The sequence below is a fragment of the Psammomys obesus genome, unplaced genomic scaffold (genome assembly GCF_907164565.1).
Source record: "Psammomys obesus unplaced genomic scaffold, mPsaObe1.curated_primary_1811, whole genome shotgun sequence".
In the NCBI taxonomy this organism is placed as follows: domain Eukaryota; kingdom Metazoa; phylum Chordata; class Mammalia; order Rodentia; family Muridae; genus Psammomys; species Psammomys obesus.
In genome coordinates, this window is record NW_026596073.1 from 34,344,058 (window position 1) to 34,361,032 (window position 16,975).

Here is a 16,975-nt window from a genome sequence, read left to right on the forward strand (position 1 = left end):
GGATGTGTAATGATGTTTCAGATCTAGAACTTTATTCTTTTGGATTTGCTCATGTAATTTTTCTGTGGTTTTCTGTTTCTAGGTGTGCCTTCTTCCTGCTCCTCCTCACTGGAAAACATGCTTTTGTTCAACAGTCCTTCTGTGGGCCCCAATGCTCCCAAGATAGAGGACTTGAAGTGGCATTCTGCGTTCTTCAGGAAACAAATGGGTACTTCTTTGGTTCATTCGATGAAGAAGTCCCATAAGCGAGATCCTTTGCAGCATAGTCCTGGGAGTGAGAGCAAGACCCCGCTAAAGCAGCCAGGTCTGTGTGGTAGAAGGGGTGGGCTAGGGGTCCCAGAGAGCTTTCTGAGCTTTGAAAAGACTTTTGCAGAAGCACGTCTTATATCATCAGCACAACAAAGAAATGGTGTGGTGACACCAGATCATGGGAAAAGAAGAGACAATCGTTTTCATTGTGATCTCATTAAAGGAGACTTAAAGGACAAATCTTTTAAACAGAATCACAAGCCTCTCAGGTCCACAGACACATCCCAGAGGCATCTGGACAACACAAGAGCTGCCACCTCCCCTGGAGTAGGGCAGTTAGCACCTGGCACTAGGAAGGAGATTGTGTCCAAGTGCAATGGCTCCCTAGTCAAAGTGCCTACAACACCTGCCAGCCCAGTGAAAAGCTGGGGAGGATTCCGGATTCCAAAGAAGGGGGAACGGCAGCAGCAAGGAGAAGCCCATGAGGGGGCTTGCCACCAGCACTCAGACTGCCCCCATCTGGGCTTAGGCCGAGTTCCAGCCAAGGAAAGGGCAAAGAACAGGTTAAGATCCGACAGTGAGAACGATGGGTATGCCCCTGATGTGGAAATGAGTGACTCAGAGAGTGAGGCATCAGAGAAGAAATGTCTCCATGCCAGCAGCACCATCAGCAGGAGGACAGACATCATCAGGAGAAGCATCTTGGCCTCTTGATGAAAACAGCCGGTGTGGAAGCACGTGGCTTGTTGCTGGCCATGCTGAGGAGAGCTCTGATATTGGGGCCAGCAAAAACCCATTGTTGCTGAGCTACACAAACATATTTCCTTGCAATTCAGATTGAATTTTTTTCCAGAGTCATTTATAAATCATTGTTGTGAGAAGTTTGTGTTATTTGCAGCTTGTTGAGGAAACAGAAGAGTAGACTGTAACCATAAGACACTAAGATTAGAACCCGAACTAAACACTAAAAAACCGAATGAAGTAACCTTTAGAGGGCCAGGCTTGAATAGCACCGTGTATTATTGTCCTCTACGTTTCTCCCAAAGCACAAACTCTTAAATACTCTTACAGGATCAGATAGAATTCTGTTAACGAATAAAGCCTACTTACAGAAGCCCTCACCATTTATAACCCACAAATCTTAATTTCTAGGAATGGTAAATGCTGGCAGCATTTGGCTTCTAGGCTGTGTGATATGAGTAGCTGAGGCTCATAAGCTTCAGCAACACTGGGATCTTGCACATGTGGCATCCAGGGGAAGAGTTTACACAACAGGCATTTCTGGAAGGGTGAAGGGACAGAGCAGAGCTGCTGAAGTGAGATTTAGGGCTTGGGTAGCAAGGTTCGGAAGCCCTGAGTGGGTGGAGGACATAGGATTGGTGGAGAGGAAGTTGTCAAAGTTCTGTGGGAAAGGGCAGATGAGGCCCAAGAGTTACTAGTCTGCTTGACCTTCTCTTTCCTAACTGATGGCCTGTGGACCCAATTGGGATTTCCCTGGCTACTGCCAGTACTTGGCCATCTGGCTTCCAATAATACAATGGTTATTCAAGTTCAAGTGATGAACTTCAGACTCTGGTGACTCTTATTTCCCAGAGTTAACCATTCGTGAATATCTGGGGAATCCAAGCTTCCACCATGAGTGGATTCCTTAAGGAAGAAGCAAAACAGGTTATATTTTAAAACAATAGAAAGGCAATAAGTTGTGTCTTACATTGACCAAGGCTAATACAGGAAAGAAGTCAAAGTACCCTTGAATAGGTTTTCTGGAGTTGGAGTTCTAAACTCTGATTTGTAACTTGGACTTTCAAATTGCAAATGGCAATAACTAGTAAGTTATCAGCAATAATAAATTTAGCATTAAATTTGAGTACAATGTTCTGTTTTTGCACTCCTCATATAGTGCATATGTATTCAGACAAGTGGATAGTGTTCAAGTCCTGTTATTTTCTTTGGAATTCAATGTAGTTGTGAATCAAATTTAAGAGAAAGTTTTGAGTAGCAATGATACTTAGAATTAAGGGCATTTGGAATAAGCCCAATTTCCCCTAAATTACCCGTAGTTTGTTAATATCAATGTTCAGATTCCTGATTCATTTATACATCTGTTTCCATGTGGCAGGGACATTCTGATATTTAATGAGCAATGCTTTGAGTTTGTAGAAGCTTTTAAGTCTTCCAGATGATCGTCAACAGCAGCAAAGGCTTACTGAATTCCATCTTGCTATGCAAGTTTTATCAGATGATCAAATGACAGATCTGATGCATCCCATTGTATGTACGACATTTTCAAACCAAGTCTTAACTTCTCAAGTACATTGTAGTAGCTGATTCAGGGGAGGGAAAGGATGACCCAGGTTTTAGATGGACTATTTTTGAGCTGCGGAGCTCCTTTGAGACTGCTGTCCAGATCAGCTTGTTGCTACCAGTATTACAAGGTTCTTAGGAGTCCAGGTTGTACTTTGCTTGTAGCCTAATTTAAAAATTAAATGTTTTGCATATGAGCAAGAACCTTTTGCTGGATACAGGAAAAGGCTGGACTTTTATCTAGTTATCTTTTGATTATAGCAACAGCTCTGGGTGAGAATAGGATTTATAGAGGAATAATTTGTGAAGCCATAGAAAGAAAACCTAAATTAATCTAGTGAGTATATGGCCTCTCACCATTTTAGGAGGCACCAGATTCATTTGCACTATTAGAAATGCTAGTTTTGTGCAAAAATAATGCCTTACCTGTTTTCCCCCCACATTTAGGTTGAAAAGCTTTCAAATGTTCCAAGTTATGCTAAACCAAAAACAAAACAAAAAACAAAAACATAAAAAAAACAAAATAAAAAAAATTTCCCCCACAAAAACTAAACAAAAAAAAAATAAAAAGCCCATCCTTTTTATTACTGCTTTGAAATGCAAATGGTATAGAGCACGGTTTCTGACGATAGCTTTGTAAGTTAGTTTCATGTCATGCTGGGAACTCTGTATGAGGCGGCCATGAGCAGCGACAGCCCACCTACTCACTTGCATTCTATTAGTACTGAGCTTTTTTTGTTTGTTTGTTCTTTTGAATCTTCCTTGTGCATCCTGACCAAGAAATATCTTTGATTATGATCAATGTATTATGTCAAAATGTAGGCTAGTTAAACTTTTGTAAAGTTGCCTGGAATGTCATTTGTTAGGTTATAAACACAAAATTTAAATGAAGGGTTTTATGTGTTGTGTACAAATCTTAATTATTTTAAAATGGACAAACTTGTCATTACATTTGTAACCTTGTACAGAGGATTTTTCACTATGTGCCTAGCTTGGTGTCCATTCAGCTAAAATTGAAAAAAAAAAAAAAGGTGCATGAAGAGTTAAAATCAGAAGTTAAACAAAGTCTATGTAGAGATGACTATTTTATATTACATGGCCCAATCCTGTATTTATTTCTACCCCCTTTTTCAAAGTATTTATAAAACTAGTTGAAGACAGCTGTATTTTTTTGTTGAACTATTTAGTAGAATTTGTGCCTTTTTGTCTGTATGTGAATAAATGCTGTACATTTTGCAGTACATTTTTAAGTGTCTGTTGAAGTCTCTTGGTTAAGGCATGAGTTAAGGGTCTTAAAGTGGTGGGCTTGTTGTCCCAGTTTATATTGAAATGAGACTGCATGGGACTGGAGGATACAGACTAACTAGGCTGGTTTCTGGACATTGTTGGTACTAATAAATAGTTGCCTTGTGTGTTGTCCATTTCCCTCCACCTCTCCATGTGACACCTTGAGCTCTTTCCAAGATGTAATTTGGGTCTGAATTCAACTTAACTATTGAAGCAACACAGACTTTAGGGTTGAAAGACTGAGCTGTGCTTTACTAGTCACATGACCTTAGCCAAGTCACTGGGCCTCATGAGCCTGTTTTCCCAGTTTTCTCATCCTCCCAAGTTACAGGATTACAGGTGTATGCCACCTTGTCTGGCTGTCTCAAAAATATTTAAAAGACAGAATTGGGTATAGCTCCAAGGAAGGACACTTGTCCAGCATGTGCAAGACCCTGGTCTCCATTTCTACTGTATTTTCTGAAATTGCAACATTTAAAGCATTTCACAGGAGATTTTGTGTAATGCATATGCTAGGCATCGAAGCATGGTAAGCCATACATAGAGTTACTATTAGGAAGAGCCAGGAATCTGCTATGAATTGAGGCTGATGTTATTTTGAAGGTTGTATTTATGAAGTGTTTAACATTTTTTCAGAGCAGTGTCATTAAATGCCTGTTGAACACAGAACACTGGAACAGTAGGTCATATAAAAGGAACCGACCTACAGCCCATAAAAAAGATGTCCAAGATGACAGCATTGGGACTTGGCAGAATTGGATCTTGTTCTAACTTTTAGTTTTGAGTATTTGCTGTGGCGAAGTCTCACACAATCAGCACAGTCAAATGTACCCCCATGTTGGGAGCAGCAAGCCTGATACAGTGTACACATCCCATGCAGATTACGATTAGAGGCAGTGGTGGCACATTAGTACTACTTCAAATTTATAATCTAGAAGAGTCTTCTAACATGAATTACCAATAGTTGTCTAAACCCTTGTTTTATTTCTTCTTGTCCTCCTTAGTGACTATTTACTTCCATGTTGCTTGCTCTCATAAGGCTCCAGAGAGAAATAACTGTGATTCCTCCTGTAAGGTCTTCAAGTTGAATAATCATAGTAGCTCCCTAGGGAAATTAAGTCCCCAGGAGCCAAAGGAAGGGCTTGGTGTTGGCAAGTCTATAATCAGTGATGGGAAATGTGGCACTAGGGATTTGAGTTCATGTTTCCACCCAAATCAAGGAGAAAATGGTTCTGCCTTTGAAACATTAGCCATCTGCAACAAACTGCCATTAATTGCAACACTGAAATCTTTCCTCCAGTTTAATGCTCAGAACTGCATTAGACATTGCGGCCTAGTCTGTGCCAGAATTTTCAGAGCCCTGTCTTTGAAAAAGATTAAAAGCCAATCTAATCTGTTCCCTTGTCCACTCCTTGGTTTCTGCTGCTCTCCATGCAGCCAAATTCTTTCCTGAGTGGGCTGCATTCTCAAGAGGGAAAATTCTCAGGTTATATGGATGCTTGAGGTTTAGGTATTCAGTTTTTGTCTTTTCAGGCAGTGATACACAGGTAGTCCTTTGTGAATGCCTCTTCAATGGCCCATTGTTTGTCAAGGTCTCTACCGCACCACCCAAACATTCCCATTTTTTACGGTTCCATCACCACTTCGGGGTTCTTCATTTCTTGCTAGATTGTTGCAGCAGCCTAGTCTTGTTTCCTTGACTCAAGCTGTGCTGAAATGAACTCCTGCTTCCTCTAATTAGCTGTAACCTTGCCAATGCTGTCTCCACAGTGACAACTTCCAATTGGCAGATTGTGTCATTCTGAACAGCCTTTAGAGGAGCCTCCAGACTTGGTAATTAGACTGGGCTTACCAAGTGGCAAGCACTGGTCTGTGTTAAGTATACCGATTTGTTGAGTCTTTAGGCAGGCACTGTTCTTTTTGCCAATGAGGAAACTGAGGCTCACCATCTGTGGGGAGATCTGGAACCATTCCCAGCTAGTCTGAGGCGAAGTTTTCAGCCTCTGCTGCTCTCAATATGAAAGTAGTTCACAAACAGCAATTCTAGTGCTCTTGAGGACATACAGGTGTGAACTTCACTCATTAGCTCTTACATAGATAGTAAAATCAACAGTTTTGGCTTAGCACATTATGTTAAGAGACTATGAGCATGAAATGATAGCAGTCCAGTCTGTTAGGAACTAATTTCTGCATTTTGCAAGGAAGAATGGAATCACTTAAACTATATACCTTCATGTAACATACATACCTACAGTAAAACAAATGCACATATGATTAGGGAAAATAATACTGCTGTAGGGAACGCAAAGAGTCTATAGGTTCAACAATGTTGTCAAGAAGCCTGGTGTTAGGACTGTTTAGCTACTTTAAAGTAATGCAAACATCTCCAACATTTTTTTTTTTTTTTTTTTTGTGATATTAAGCCTAACAAACCTACTAATTAGTCACTGTTATAAATGGATGAGCAGGGTTGCTGGATGTGGTGGTAAATGCCTGTAATCCCAGCACCAAGGAACTGAAGCAGAAAGATTTGAGTTTGAGGCAGCATCAAATAAACAAACAAACAAAAAGCAATGCCAAATCAAATAGCAAAGCAAAGCAAAATGAATGGCACTGTTCTTAATGCGCTACTCTCTGCTCTGCCAGTCTCTCCATGGCTTGGCCTGTATATGGTTGAGCTTTCAGAGTGGTTATTTTGTCTACTTATCTGGCTTGTTTTTCTAGTTTCAGGATTATTTGTAGTAAAAAACAATTTCTTCATGAAGAATTTCTCTTCCTCCCCGGCTGTGGCTCTGTTCCAGCTTCAGTGTTTTAATTGTAAGTTCCTTTTGTTTAGAAAAGTAGGATTTTCCACTACTTAACTGGTATTTAGGACACAGACACCTTGGTTTTCTAAGTTTGGAAATGTGACCAAGTATGTTCTACTAGATATTAAAGTCACTCAGGGTGCTAACAAAGGGCTTTTGTATTAGGGTTTGAGGCAGAAAGGGTAGGGTATGATAACAAGACTCTTGAAGATGGCACATGAATGACATGCATGCATAGATGGCACAGCTCCAGGACAGCAGTCACCCTGTGACGTAGCAGAGCGGGAACAGGAGAGCTAAGCACACTTGGCAGGGCTCAGATCTGAGGGAGGATTGTTTTCCTTCAGAAAGGGAAACAGAGGGTTCAGACTCCCGCTTATGACCGAGCTTTAGGCACCTCAGGAATTCCACACTGCACTTTCAACAACAGAAAGGGAAGGGAAGGAAAAGTCTGTCTTCCTTGCATTTTGCTTGAGCAGAGGCAAGAAGCCATAAAAAGACTCCTGCTGTGTGTGCAGCTAGGTGGACACAAAGGCAAACACTCCTCTATGAGTCCAGAAAAAGTGTCACTGGGCTACTCAGACTCAGCCTACAGAATCTGGTCAGTATGGAGGTGTGGCACCTGTATCTAGGTGGACCTGCACCCAGTACTCGTTCCCTCACTTTTGTCCTTCCCTTAGTATCTAATATAAGTTTAAAGGATGTGGTGGCTAGTTTTATGTCAACTTGACCCAAGTTGAAGCCATATTAGAGAAGGAAACCTTAATTGAGATAATGTCTCAATAAGATTGGGCTGTAGGCAGGCAAGCCCATAGGCATTTTCTTAATTACTGATTGATGAGGGGATGCCAAACCCTCTGTGGGTAGTGCCACCCTGGGCTGGTGGTCTTGGGTGATATAAGAAAGCAGGCTGAGCCATGAGGAGCAAGACAGTAAGCGGCACCCCTTCACTGGTCTCTTGCATCAGCTTGTGTTTCCAGGCTCATGCCCTGACTGCTTTCCATGATGTTACATGGAAAGGTGAGTGAAACAAACCATTTCTTCACCAAGTTGGTTTTAGTCACGGTGTTTCATTACAGCAATAGCAATCTAACTATGGCAGTGGACTAGCTTTGTTGTGTCTTATTCTTGTTTACTCTCTGTTTTTGGGAAACTTTTCCAAAACACAGCTCCAGACACAGGAGGTTAGAGTTGGAGTTCTGTCTGCCTCAACCTCAGTGCAGATTGTTTTAAATGATTCCACTGGATTTCTTCACTCTCCCATTCCCTCTGGAGCTGCCTTATCTTCCTCCTTCACTGGGTAGCTTCCCTTTTCTATTTTTTCTCTGGAGCTCTAGTACTCCAGTCATGTTCTGCTCATTTCCTTGCCATTCACACCCAGAGTTAAAAAGATAGTTCAATTATTGGAGTTCTCCAATTATTCGCATTCAAATAGTGACTGTATTGGTTATGCTGTATTTCCATCTATTGGTTGTGAAAGCTCTGCAACTGGTATTCTGCTCTTGGGGAGCAGTTGCTAAGCATAGTACCCTGAGCAGAGATGAGGGCTTACTTACTGAATTACACTCCCAGTCCTATGTAGAAAATGCTATTAGCAGCAGCACTACAACCTAGTCTCATTTGAGCATTGTAAATACTCCAAATGAAAGAATATGGGTAACTTGAAATAACAAATAAAAATTCAACTGATGACCCAGATATGCCAAATGCTAAGGCAGAAACATAACAAACATGGAAAACCAGGGCAGGATGATTCCTCTGAACAAAATTCCACAGTAATGAATTCCAATGAGAGCAAGTTAGATAAAATTTCAAACAGAATTCAAAAGAGTCATCTTCAAAAATGTTCAACAAAATCAAAGAGGACACAAAATAAACTCCTGAATAAATTCAAAGAGAACAAAACCAGTTGAATTAAACAAGTGAATACAGATACAAACAAGAAATTTATTTCATTGTGTAAATGTACCACACTTTCTATATCCATTCCTCAGTTGAGGGACATCTAGATTGTTTCCAGATTCTGGCTATTATGAATAGAGCTGCTACAAACATGGTTGAGCAAATGTCCTTACTGAGGTATCTTTTGGGTATATGCCTAGGAGTGGTACAGCTGGATCTTGAGGTAGCATTATTCCTAATTTTCTGAGGAAGCGCCACATTGATTTCAAAAGTAGTTGTACAAGTTTACATTCCCACCAGCAATGGAGGAGGGTTCCCCTTTCTCCACATCTTCTCCAGCATGCATCATCCCTTGAGTTTTTGATCTTAGCCATTCTGATGGGTGTGAGGTGAAATCTCAGGGTCCTTTGATTTGCATTTCCCTAATGACTAAGGGCAATGAGCATTTCTTTAAGTGTTTCTCTGCCATTCGATATTCCTCTGTTGAGAATTCTCTGTTTAGCTCTGTATCCCATTTTTTTAATTGGATTACCTGGTTTGTTGGTGTTTAACTTCTTCAGTTCTTTATATATTCTGGGTATTAGCCCTCTATAGCCAGAATATGGAAACAACCTCTATGTCCCTCAACGGAGGGATACAGAAAGTGTGGTAATTGGTACAAAGTCCAATTACACAATGGAACATTACTCAGTAATTAAAAACAAGGAAGTCATGAAATTTTCAGGCAAATGGTGGGAACTAGAAAAGATCATCCTGAGTGAGGTAGCCCAGAAGCAGAAAGACATACATGGTATATACTCACTCATAAGTGGATATTAGCCATATAATGTAGGATAAACATACTAAAATCTATGTCCCTAAAGAAGCTAAACAACAATGAGGACCCTAGGGAAGAGACTAAAACCTCATTCAGAAGGCCAAACAGGATAGACATCAGAAGTAGGAGAGGACAGGGAACAGGACAGGAGCCTTCCATAGAGGACCTCTAAAAGACTCTACCCACCATGTTATTGAAGGAGATACTGAGACTCGTGGCCAAACTTTGGGCAGAGTGCCGGGATCCTTATGGAAGAAGGAAGAGATAGAAAGACCTGGAGGGGACAAGACCTCCATAAGGAGAACAATAGAGCCAAAATACCTGGGCTCAGGGTGGCCTGCAGAGACTAATGACCGGGCATGGAGAGGACCTAGACCCTCTGTTCAAAGGAAGCCCACTGGCTGCTCAGTTTCCAAGTGGGTTCACTGGTAAGGGGTACAGGGGCTGTCTCTGACATGAACTCAGTGGCTGGCTTTTTGATGACCTCCCCTCTGGGGGGGGGGGTGCAGCCTTGCCAGGTCACAGAGGAAGATGATGCAGACATCCTTGATGACACCTGTTAGGCTAGGGTCAGATAGAAGGGGAGGAGGTCCTCCCCTATCAGGGGAGTAGGGAAATGGCATAGGGGAGAAGAGGAAGGGTGGGGATGGGGAACTGGAAGGAGACAAGGGAGGGGGCTACAGAAGGGATACAAAGTGAATAAATTATAACAAATAAATATATGAATAAAATTAAATTAAAAAATTTAGTAAAGAAATACAAAAATTAAGGAAAAATAAAATTGAAATTTCAGAAACAAAAACTTCAATAAATTAAATAAAAACAGTGGGAAATCTTACCAAAAGAGTGGTCAAGTGAAGACAGCACTAGAGGGCTTTAAGAAAAGGTATTAATTCATATATTCAGATACTGAAAATTGAAGAAGTAAAAATATGAACAGGAGACTGAAAATCATTAAAAGACAAAATCTGCACAAATTATGGGCATAGCTGAGCATGGTGGATTAAAGAAATGTCTCCCACACTGTGCCCAGCTGGTGGCACAGTCTGGGAGATTATGGAACCTTACTGGAGGAAGACTATCACTGGGGGCATGCTTTATAGCCTTTATAGCTTTATAGCACCTTTATAGCCTTGCGTCACTTCCTACCTATACTCTGTATTTGCACTCTCTGCTTCTTGTGTGCGGATAAAGATGTGATCAACCATGCCATGCTGTCCCTGACATTTTAAACTCTAGCCTTCTGGGACTGTAAGCCAAAGTAAGCTTCTTCCTTAGGTTGCTCCTGGGCATGGCATTTTATCATACCAACAGAAAAGCAAACTAACAATAAGTTGGTACCAGAAAAGTAGGGGTTTTGCTCTGAAGAATCAGACCATGGTGTTTTTTTGAGAAATGTGATGGACTTTGGACCAGAGACCTTTACTTTTAATGAAAAACACAGACCTATGACCTACAAAGAACAGGATGTCATCTAGTCTAAGAGAGTACCCAGATGCTGATGTGAGTTCCATCTCAGGCACTGAGAATATTTATAAAGACTACTGCTGAGTCGGTGCCAGCACTGACATCACAAACTGAAAGCTGCCATGCTGCAGAGTACAAGGAAATCTGGTTCTAAGCCCAGCCATGCCTTTTGCCTGTGATATGACACTGACAAATATTTAACCTTTGTCACACTTTCCATTATGGGGAAGGAAACCATCTCCACCAAGCAGCGTGTTGGATTGTATGTGATAATAAATGCAAATGCCTAGTGCTCAATAGATTATCAATAAATATATACCAGTAATATGTGTCACCACATTTATCACAGATCGGGGACAATTTTCCAAAGAATTATTTTAGATATAAGTAAAACTGTGGTTGTTACTTCAATAGTATATATATTTTTTACCTTCCATATCAGTTTACTTAAGAGAGATGCTAGTCTCATTTCTATCTTCACAGATCCAAGTGCTAACAGTTTTCCTTATACATCATACTGTGTTCTTTTGGCACTTTTTCCCTTCAAGAAAGGACTGGGCTACCATCAAGTGAAAATACTGAATGAAATTTCCATAATGCTTTATCAAAGGAATTAAATAGTTTTAATAAACACTTAAGGAATAAATCATGATTACTAGGATGCTGCATGGAGTTACTAAAAAGACTAGCATTTTTCTTGGTTGGGATTATTAGGTTAGATATGGGAAACATGACTAGTGTGGTAAAAGTGAACATTTATTTGAAAAGCAAAAGGCTGGGTCTTTCTTGCTGTTCTTAGTATAAGGTACAAGAAGCAACACAGACCAGATTGGAAGCAAACTGAGCAACCATAATGGAAGGGCTCTGATCTGCTATCAAGTAAGGGAACAGTGACTGCCTGAGGTAATGAGTCACAGTGCACACCAGACCTATAAGGATGTGCAGTTGGGGGGATTTTTTTCATTTGGTATACTGGAGATTGAAACCAAGTTCTTGTGCACACATGGAAGTGTTCTACCACTAAGCTATACTCCCAGTTCACTGGCAAGTTTTATGTTAAGTTGTTGGGCTAAGACAGTGCTGTAAAATATACTTTCAAGATACCTTTTCTTGTGTATATACATAATTCTTCATATAAATGACAGTATTATCACAAATGCTATACATTCTTATGTCTTAATGATTAATAAAGGTGAGTTATCATCTTTTTGCCTATAAAACCATTTGTACACACATGGCTAGGGGAACTAAACAGTTATATTTATTTCTTTTACATTTAGTTCATGTGTGGATGTTTTGCCTGCAAGTGTGTCTATGCACCACATGTGTGCAGTGCCCATGGAAACCAGAAGAGGGTGTCAAATCCTCTAGAACTGGAGTTACAGGTGGTTGGTAGCTGCTCTATGGGTACTCGGTATGAAGCTTAGGTCCTCTGGAGGAGCAGCCAGTGCTCTTAACTGTGGAACCATTTTGTTTAATTATTTTGGAAAAGTTTTACTACATATTTATTATTTTACTTCCCCAAATACCAGTTTCTTTGTTACTTGGGTCCTTAGAAGAGCAAGTGCTCATAATTGCTGAGCCATATCTCAGCCCCAAAATTTGTTATTTTTGAAAAAATGCTTACATGTGCTATGGCCAAAAACCAGATTTATATAATACTGAAATACTTTTTATAATGATTTGTTTGAGAGTTGATCTAACAAGATGGTGCAGCTAGGAAATTGTATCTGCTGAATAAATGAATGGCTGAATTGCTGCTAATTTTCTCCTGTATGTGGGGTACTTAAGAGTTCTCATACAGAGAATTAGGAGACTACTGACTGCCTCAATTTGCATATTTGTACACAAAGGAAAGAAGTAGTAATCATATCTTCTTTCTTTCTTAGGGAGACATAATAAAAGATGCATGAATAAATAAAACGAACTAGCCATGTTGCTTTCAATTTTAGATTTAGTTAATTTCTTTTCTCTTTCCTATTCATTTTCTCTGTCTCCTAAAACACAGTTCACAAAAATGATTCTGTCTTCGTAAATGAAGTTAAGATTGACTATTACATGAAATGCTGAAGTCATACTAGCATTTTCACATTAGAAATTATTAACAAATTCAGAGGCCAGAGTGACATTCTCTATAGCTTATCCTTCACTCGGAGAATTTATTGGATACGAAGGAGCCCTCAGTTCATTTAACAAATGGGCCCACTCTGTATGATCCTTAGTTTATGGGCATTTATTCCAGACTGTCAACACCAGCAGTGTGGTAAGGACATGCTGGTAAGTGAGAGATGTTATCTTGTCTCAAAGGCTTTCCAAAAGTAAAAAACCAAAAAGTTAATTACAATTATTGTCCAGTGCAATGAGAGAAAAAAAGTGCACTATTAAAAACAAGAGCATTCACCTAGCTTTTGCTAAAGAACACTTCTCTGAGAAAGTAATATTTGAAATCTAAAGGTCTCAAATGAAAAAGTATATGGAGACTTTGTTGATAGGAGAAAGGATGATGTACCAACAGAATTAAAGAAGGCCACCGAGTTTAGAGCACATGAAGAGAGGGAAAACCACATCATGGAAGGCTGGAAGGCAAATTCCTATATTCTCATTACTGCAATTTTCAGCTCCTTGACAAAGATTCCTGTGATTATATCAGTCTGTTAGCACCGTTCCTAACCTTTGCAGGTGAATGCATACACAGGGGTTATTTTCACATGACCTCCAACTCATTTGGAAAACTGTTAAAACCTTTTACCTGGTTATTCAGATATAAACCTGTCTGCCATACCAGTGCGCAGCAAGCTCAAACTAGAAAGTGAGTAAGTATAAGAGTCTATGAAATACTTCAGAACTACAACAATGCAAAGCTATGGAGCCTTTGTATTTAAGATCTCCATCTAATTAGTAAACTTTGAGGAAAAAGAAAAAACACAACACACAAATGCCAAAATATTGTCAAGGTCTATAAATACTTAAAACTATGTAGTTAAAAATGAATCATTACAATTATGCACTCAAATAGATGACAACATTATTTTACAAAATACATAATTTATTACATTTATGAGTTCATAATAAAATAGAATCTTAAGAGCTATAAAAATGAATTAGGAATAACAATGAGATAGTAAATCTCCAAATATTAGAACCCGAAGTATCAAATTCTAGGGTTTTTATTAAACCTCTTGAAAGTATTGCATTCTTTCAAGGGGGAAAAAAAAGGAAATTAAAAATAGACACATTGATGAAGGCAGTTGAGTTCTTCTCAGCTGGCTTTATTCTCCACTGAATCTTAAATATAAGATTAAATTTTTTTTTTTTTTTTTTTACTTACAGGAAGCTGTCACTGCTCTGTTTTCCAATAACCCTCCAAACAGAATGGAAAATGCTTATGCAAAATGACACAAGCTTTCACCATTCGCGGCAGGCTTCTCCATGTCAATACGTTTTGGTTCAACAGCTTTCCCAACTCTACAATTCTGTCAGTGAACTATGAATATGTTTAAATATTTTCCAGATTCACCATGGAGGCTGCTTTTCTTCTCTGCACTGTAATCACACTGAGCTGCAAACAAAATAAACAATCAGTAAGTAGTTTCTCTGCGGAGGGTATTAGAATAAGAGAAAGCGTAGTGGGATATGTCACAACCAACAGTTATTAAGTAGTCTGAGTGAAAAGGCTTTGAATGAGGTCTTTTTCATGCGATTACTTTATTTTACTCTTGAAGTGTGTGCATCACATTATAGAAATGCATGCCAAATATGGCAGTCTATGTACAGAGTGATACATTTGAAATTTCTATATTCTACAGATGGTGAAAAAACATTTAGATAAAAGTTAATCAGTAAAAGTGTCTCAAACAAATTCAGTCTGGATAAATATAAAGCAAAGCTGGTAACAAGATCATTACAGATTTTTAAGTAAGACAAGTCTTAATGGGAATGTAATCTTTGAATATTAACTGGTGTTAATTGTATGTATATATGATAAAAAGACCTAATGATGCAAAACAACACATAGAAGACAGGTTTCCTTCACAAAACTGTCTTTCATTCTAGTTCTTTTTTCAGATTCAACCTGTCTTCAGTTTATTTGCTTATTTGCTTTTGAGACAGGGTCTTAGTATATAGTCCAGACTAGCCTTGAACCTTGTGATCCTCCAGCCCCAACTCCCAAAACTATAGGCAAAAGCTACCACCTTCAGCTACCTGTAGGTGTATGTGTGTGTGTATGTATATATATATATATATGTGTGTGTGTGTGTGTGTGTATATATGTACACATAAATATATACGAATATATTCTAAATGAGTGCACACAGACACACATACCTACCTACTTTAGCAGTTAAAAACTTTGAATTCACATTCTTTTACTGCGTAGATTAGCTACCTCATGAATATTTGCATATTAGATATACTTTAAATAATTGCATATTAGATTTACTCTACTTTTTAAATATCTGCCAAATTTTCATATCCAAACACAATTTTATTGATCTTTAACTGCTGGTTACTTGTATGGTTTTTTTTAAATGTTTTAAAATCAGAAAGTCAGGTGGCTCATGCCTTTAATCCCAACGCTTAGGATGGAGGCAGGCTAGGCAGATTTCTAAGAGTTGCAGGTCGGACTGGTTGACATAGTGAGTTCCAGGGCAGCTTGGGCTACATAGAAAAACCCTGTCTCAAAATAAAGTCAAAACCCAACAACAATGACAGGACAACGACAATAACACATAACTACTAAATGGCAACATGCCATGACACCAGTGGCTAAGAATAATACTCTGATGGTAACACATATTTACATTCAATACTAATTAATAGTATGTTTGACTTGATTTGCTTTGTTGTTATCATTCTATCTATCCATCCATCCATCCAATTTGCATAAATGATCACTGAACTAGTCTTTTTTCTTTTCTAAAAAGAGGAGCCACTGCTCCTAATTTAGAAGAAATAGCTCAATATATTTATTTATTTGGTGATATGCAAATGTACACTAAATGAACATACCAGAAATATTTTGTTTCTATTTAAAACCTAAAATAAAACTACAGTTTGAAACATCCGAAAGATACTTTCAAATATAGACATGAGTATCGACCTGACTTTGGACAGAACGTTATATCTAGTGCACTGTTATGTAGCAGGAACTTTTGTGCAGACAAAAAAAAGTGGTGTTCTTTATCTGCTCTGTCCAATCTTCCTGTTAGCCACACAGTTACCAAACACTTCAAATTTGTCTAATATGACCTCAAGTTTTTATTTAATTAAATTTCAAAAAGTTACCTCTGGGTACCAGATACTTTGCTAGACATGGTAATTCTGTATGTAGGTGTCACAGAGGATACTGATATTTATTTGTTTCAACTTTACTTCTTAACTGCAAGCACTAAAAAGATTAATTTCATGCAGGTCAATTGAGTAAAGATCAAACTAATAGTCCTCTGAAAACTTCTGAGGAACTTTGCTTCATTTTTATCTATAAAGGATGTTTACCGGCTCTGGATAATGAGGATGGCCCCTACCTGCTGGGACGCTGAAGCAGCTCTCTCTTCTGCCTGACTGAGACGCCTTTGAAGTCTGTTGGCTTTTTCTTGATGTTCCAGAATTAACTTTTCATTCTTTTAAAGGGAAATATAAAACAAATTCAAATGTGATATGGACATGTTTTTGTTTTTTTATAACATTTTTTTCATATTCAAAGTTTTTTTTTATTGTTTATTATTATTAGTTACATTTTATTAACTCTGTATCCCAGCTGTATCCCGCTCCCTTATTCCCTTCCAATCCCACCCTCAGCTTCTCCTTGCCCCTTTCCAAGTCCACTGATTGGGGAGGTCCTCCTCCCCTTTCGTCTGTCCCTGTTTTATCAGGTATCTTCAGGACTGGCTGCAAAGTCCTCCTCTGTGGCCTAGCAGGACTGTTCCTCTCTTGGGGGGTGGGGAGGTCAAAGAGCCTGCCACTGAGTTCCTGTCAGCGATAGTCCCTGTTCCCCTTACTATGGGAAACCAATTGGTTATTGAGCTACCACGAGCTTCGGTTCTAGGTCCGAGCAAAGGTTCTAGGTTATATCCATACATGGTCCTTGGTTGGAGAAACAGTTTCAGAAAAAACCCCTGTGCCCAGATATATTTGGTCCTTG

General features: G+C 39.1%; 2 protein-coding genes across 8 annotated transcripts in view; one reads left to right on the plus strand and one right to left on the minus strand.

Moving 5' to 3' along the window:
• Jade1 (jade family PHD finger 1) overlaps nt 1–3,794 on the plus strand; it is a 55,283-nt gene extending 51,489 nt beyond the window's left edge. For all 5 annotated transcript variants that reach the window (XM_055625850.1, XM_055625848.1, XM_055625851.1 and 2 more), the window contains one exon: nt 83–3,794. In XM_055625850.1, coding sequence (XP_055481825.1) covers nt 83–963 — 881 coding nt within the window. In that variant the 3' untranslated portion in view covers nt 964–3,794. The remainder of the gene's footprint in view (nt 1–82) is intronic.
• A 10,129-nt stretch (nt 3,795–13,923) lies between these two features.
• The window catches only part of Sclt1 (sodium channel and clathrin linker 1), a 120,912-nt gene continuing 117,860 nt past the window's right edge, over nt 13,924–16,975 (minus strand). For all 3 annotated transcript variants that reach the window (XM_055626154.1, XM_055626157.1, XM_055626155.1), the window contains 2 exons: nt 16,359–16,454; nt 13,924–14,392 (listed from right to left, as the gene is read on the minus strand). In XM_055626154.1, coding sequence (XP_055482129.1) covers nt 14,330–14,392; nt 16,359–16,454 — 159 coding nt within the window. In that variant the 3' untranslated portion in view covers nt 13,924–14,329. The remainder of the gene's footprint in view (nt 14,393–16,358; nt 16,455–16,975) is intronic.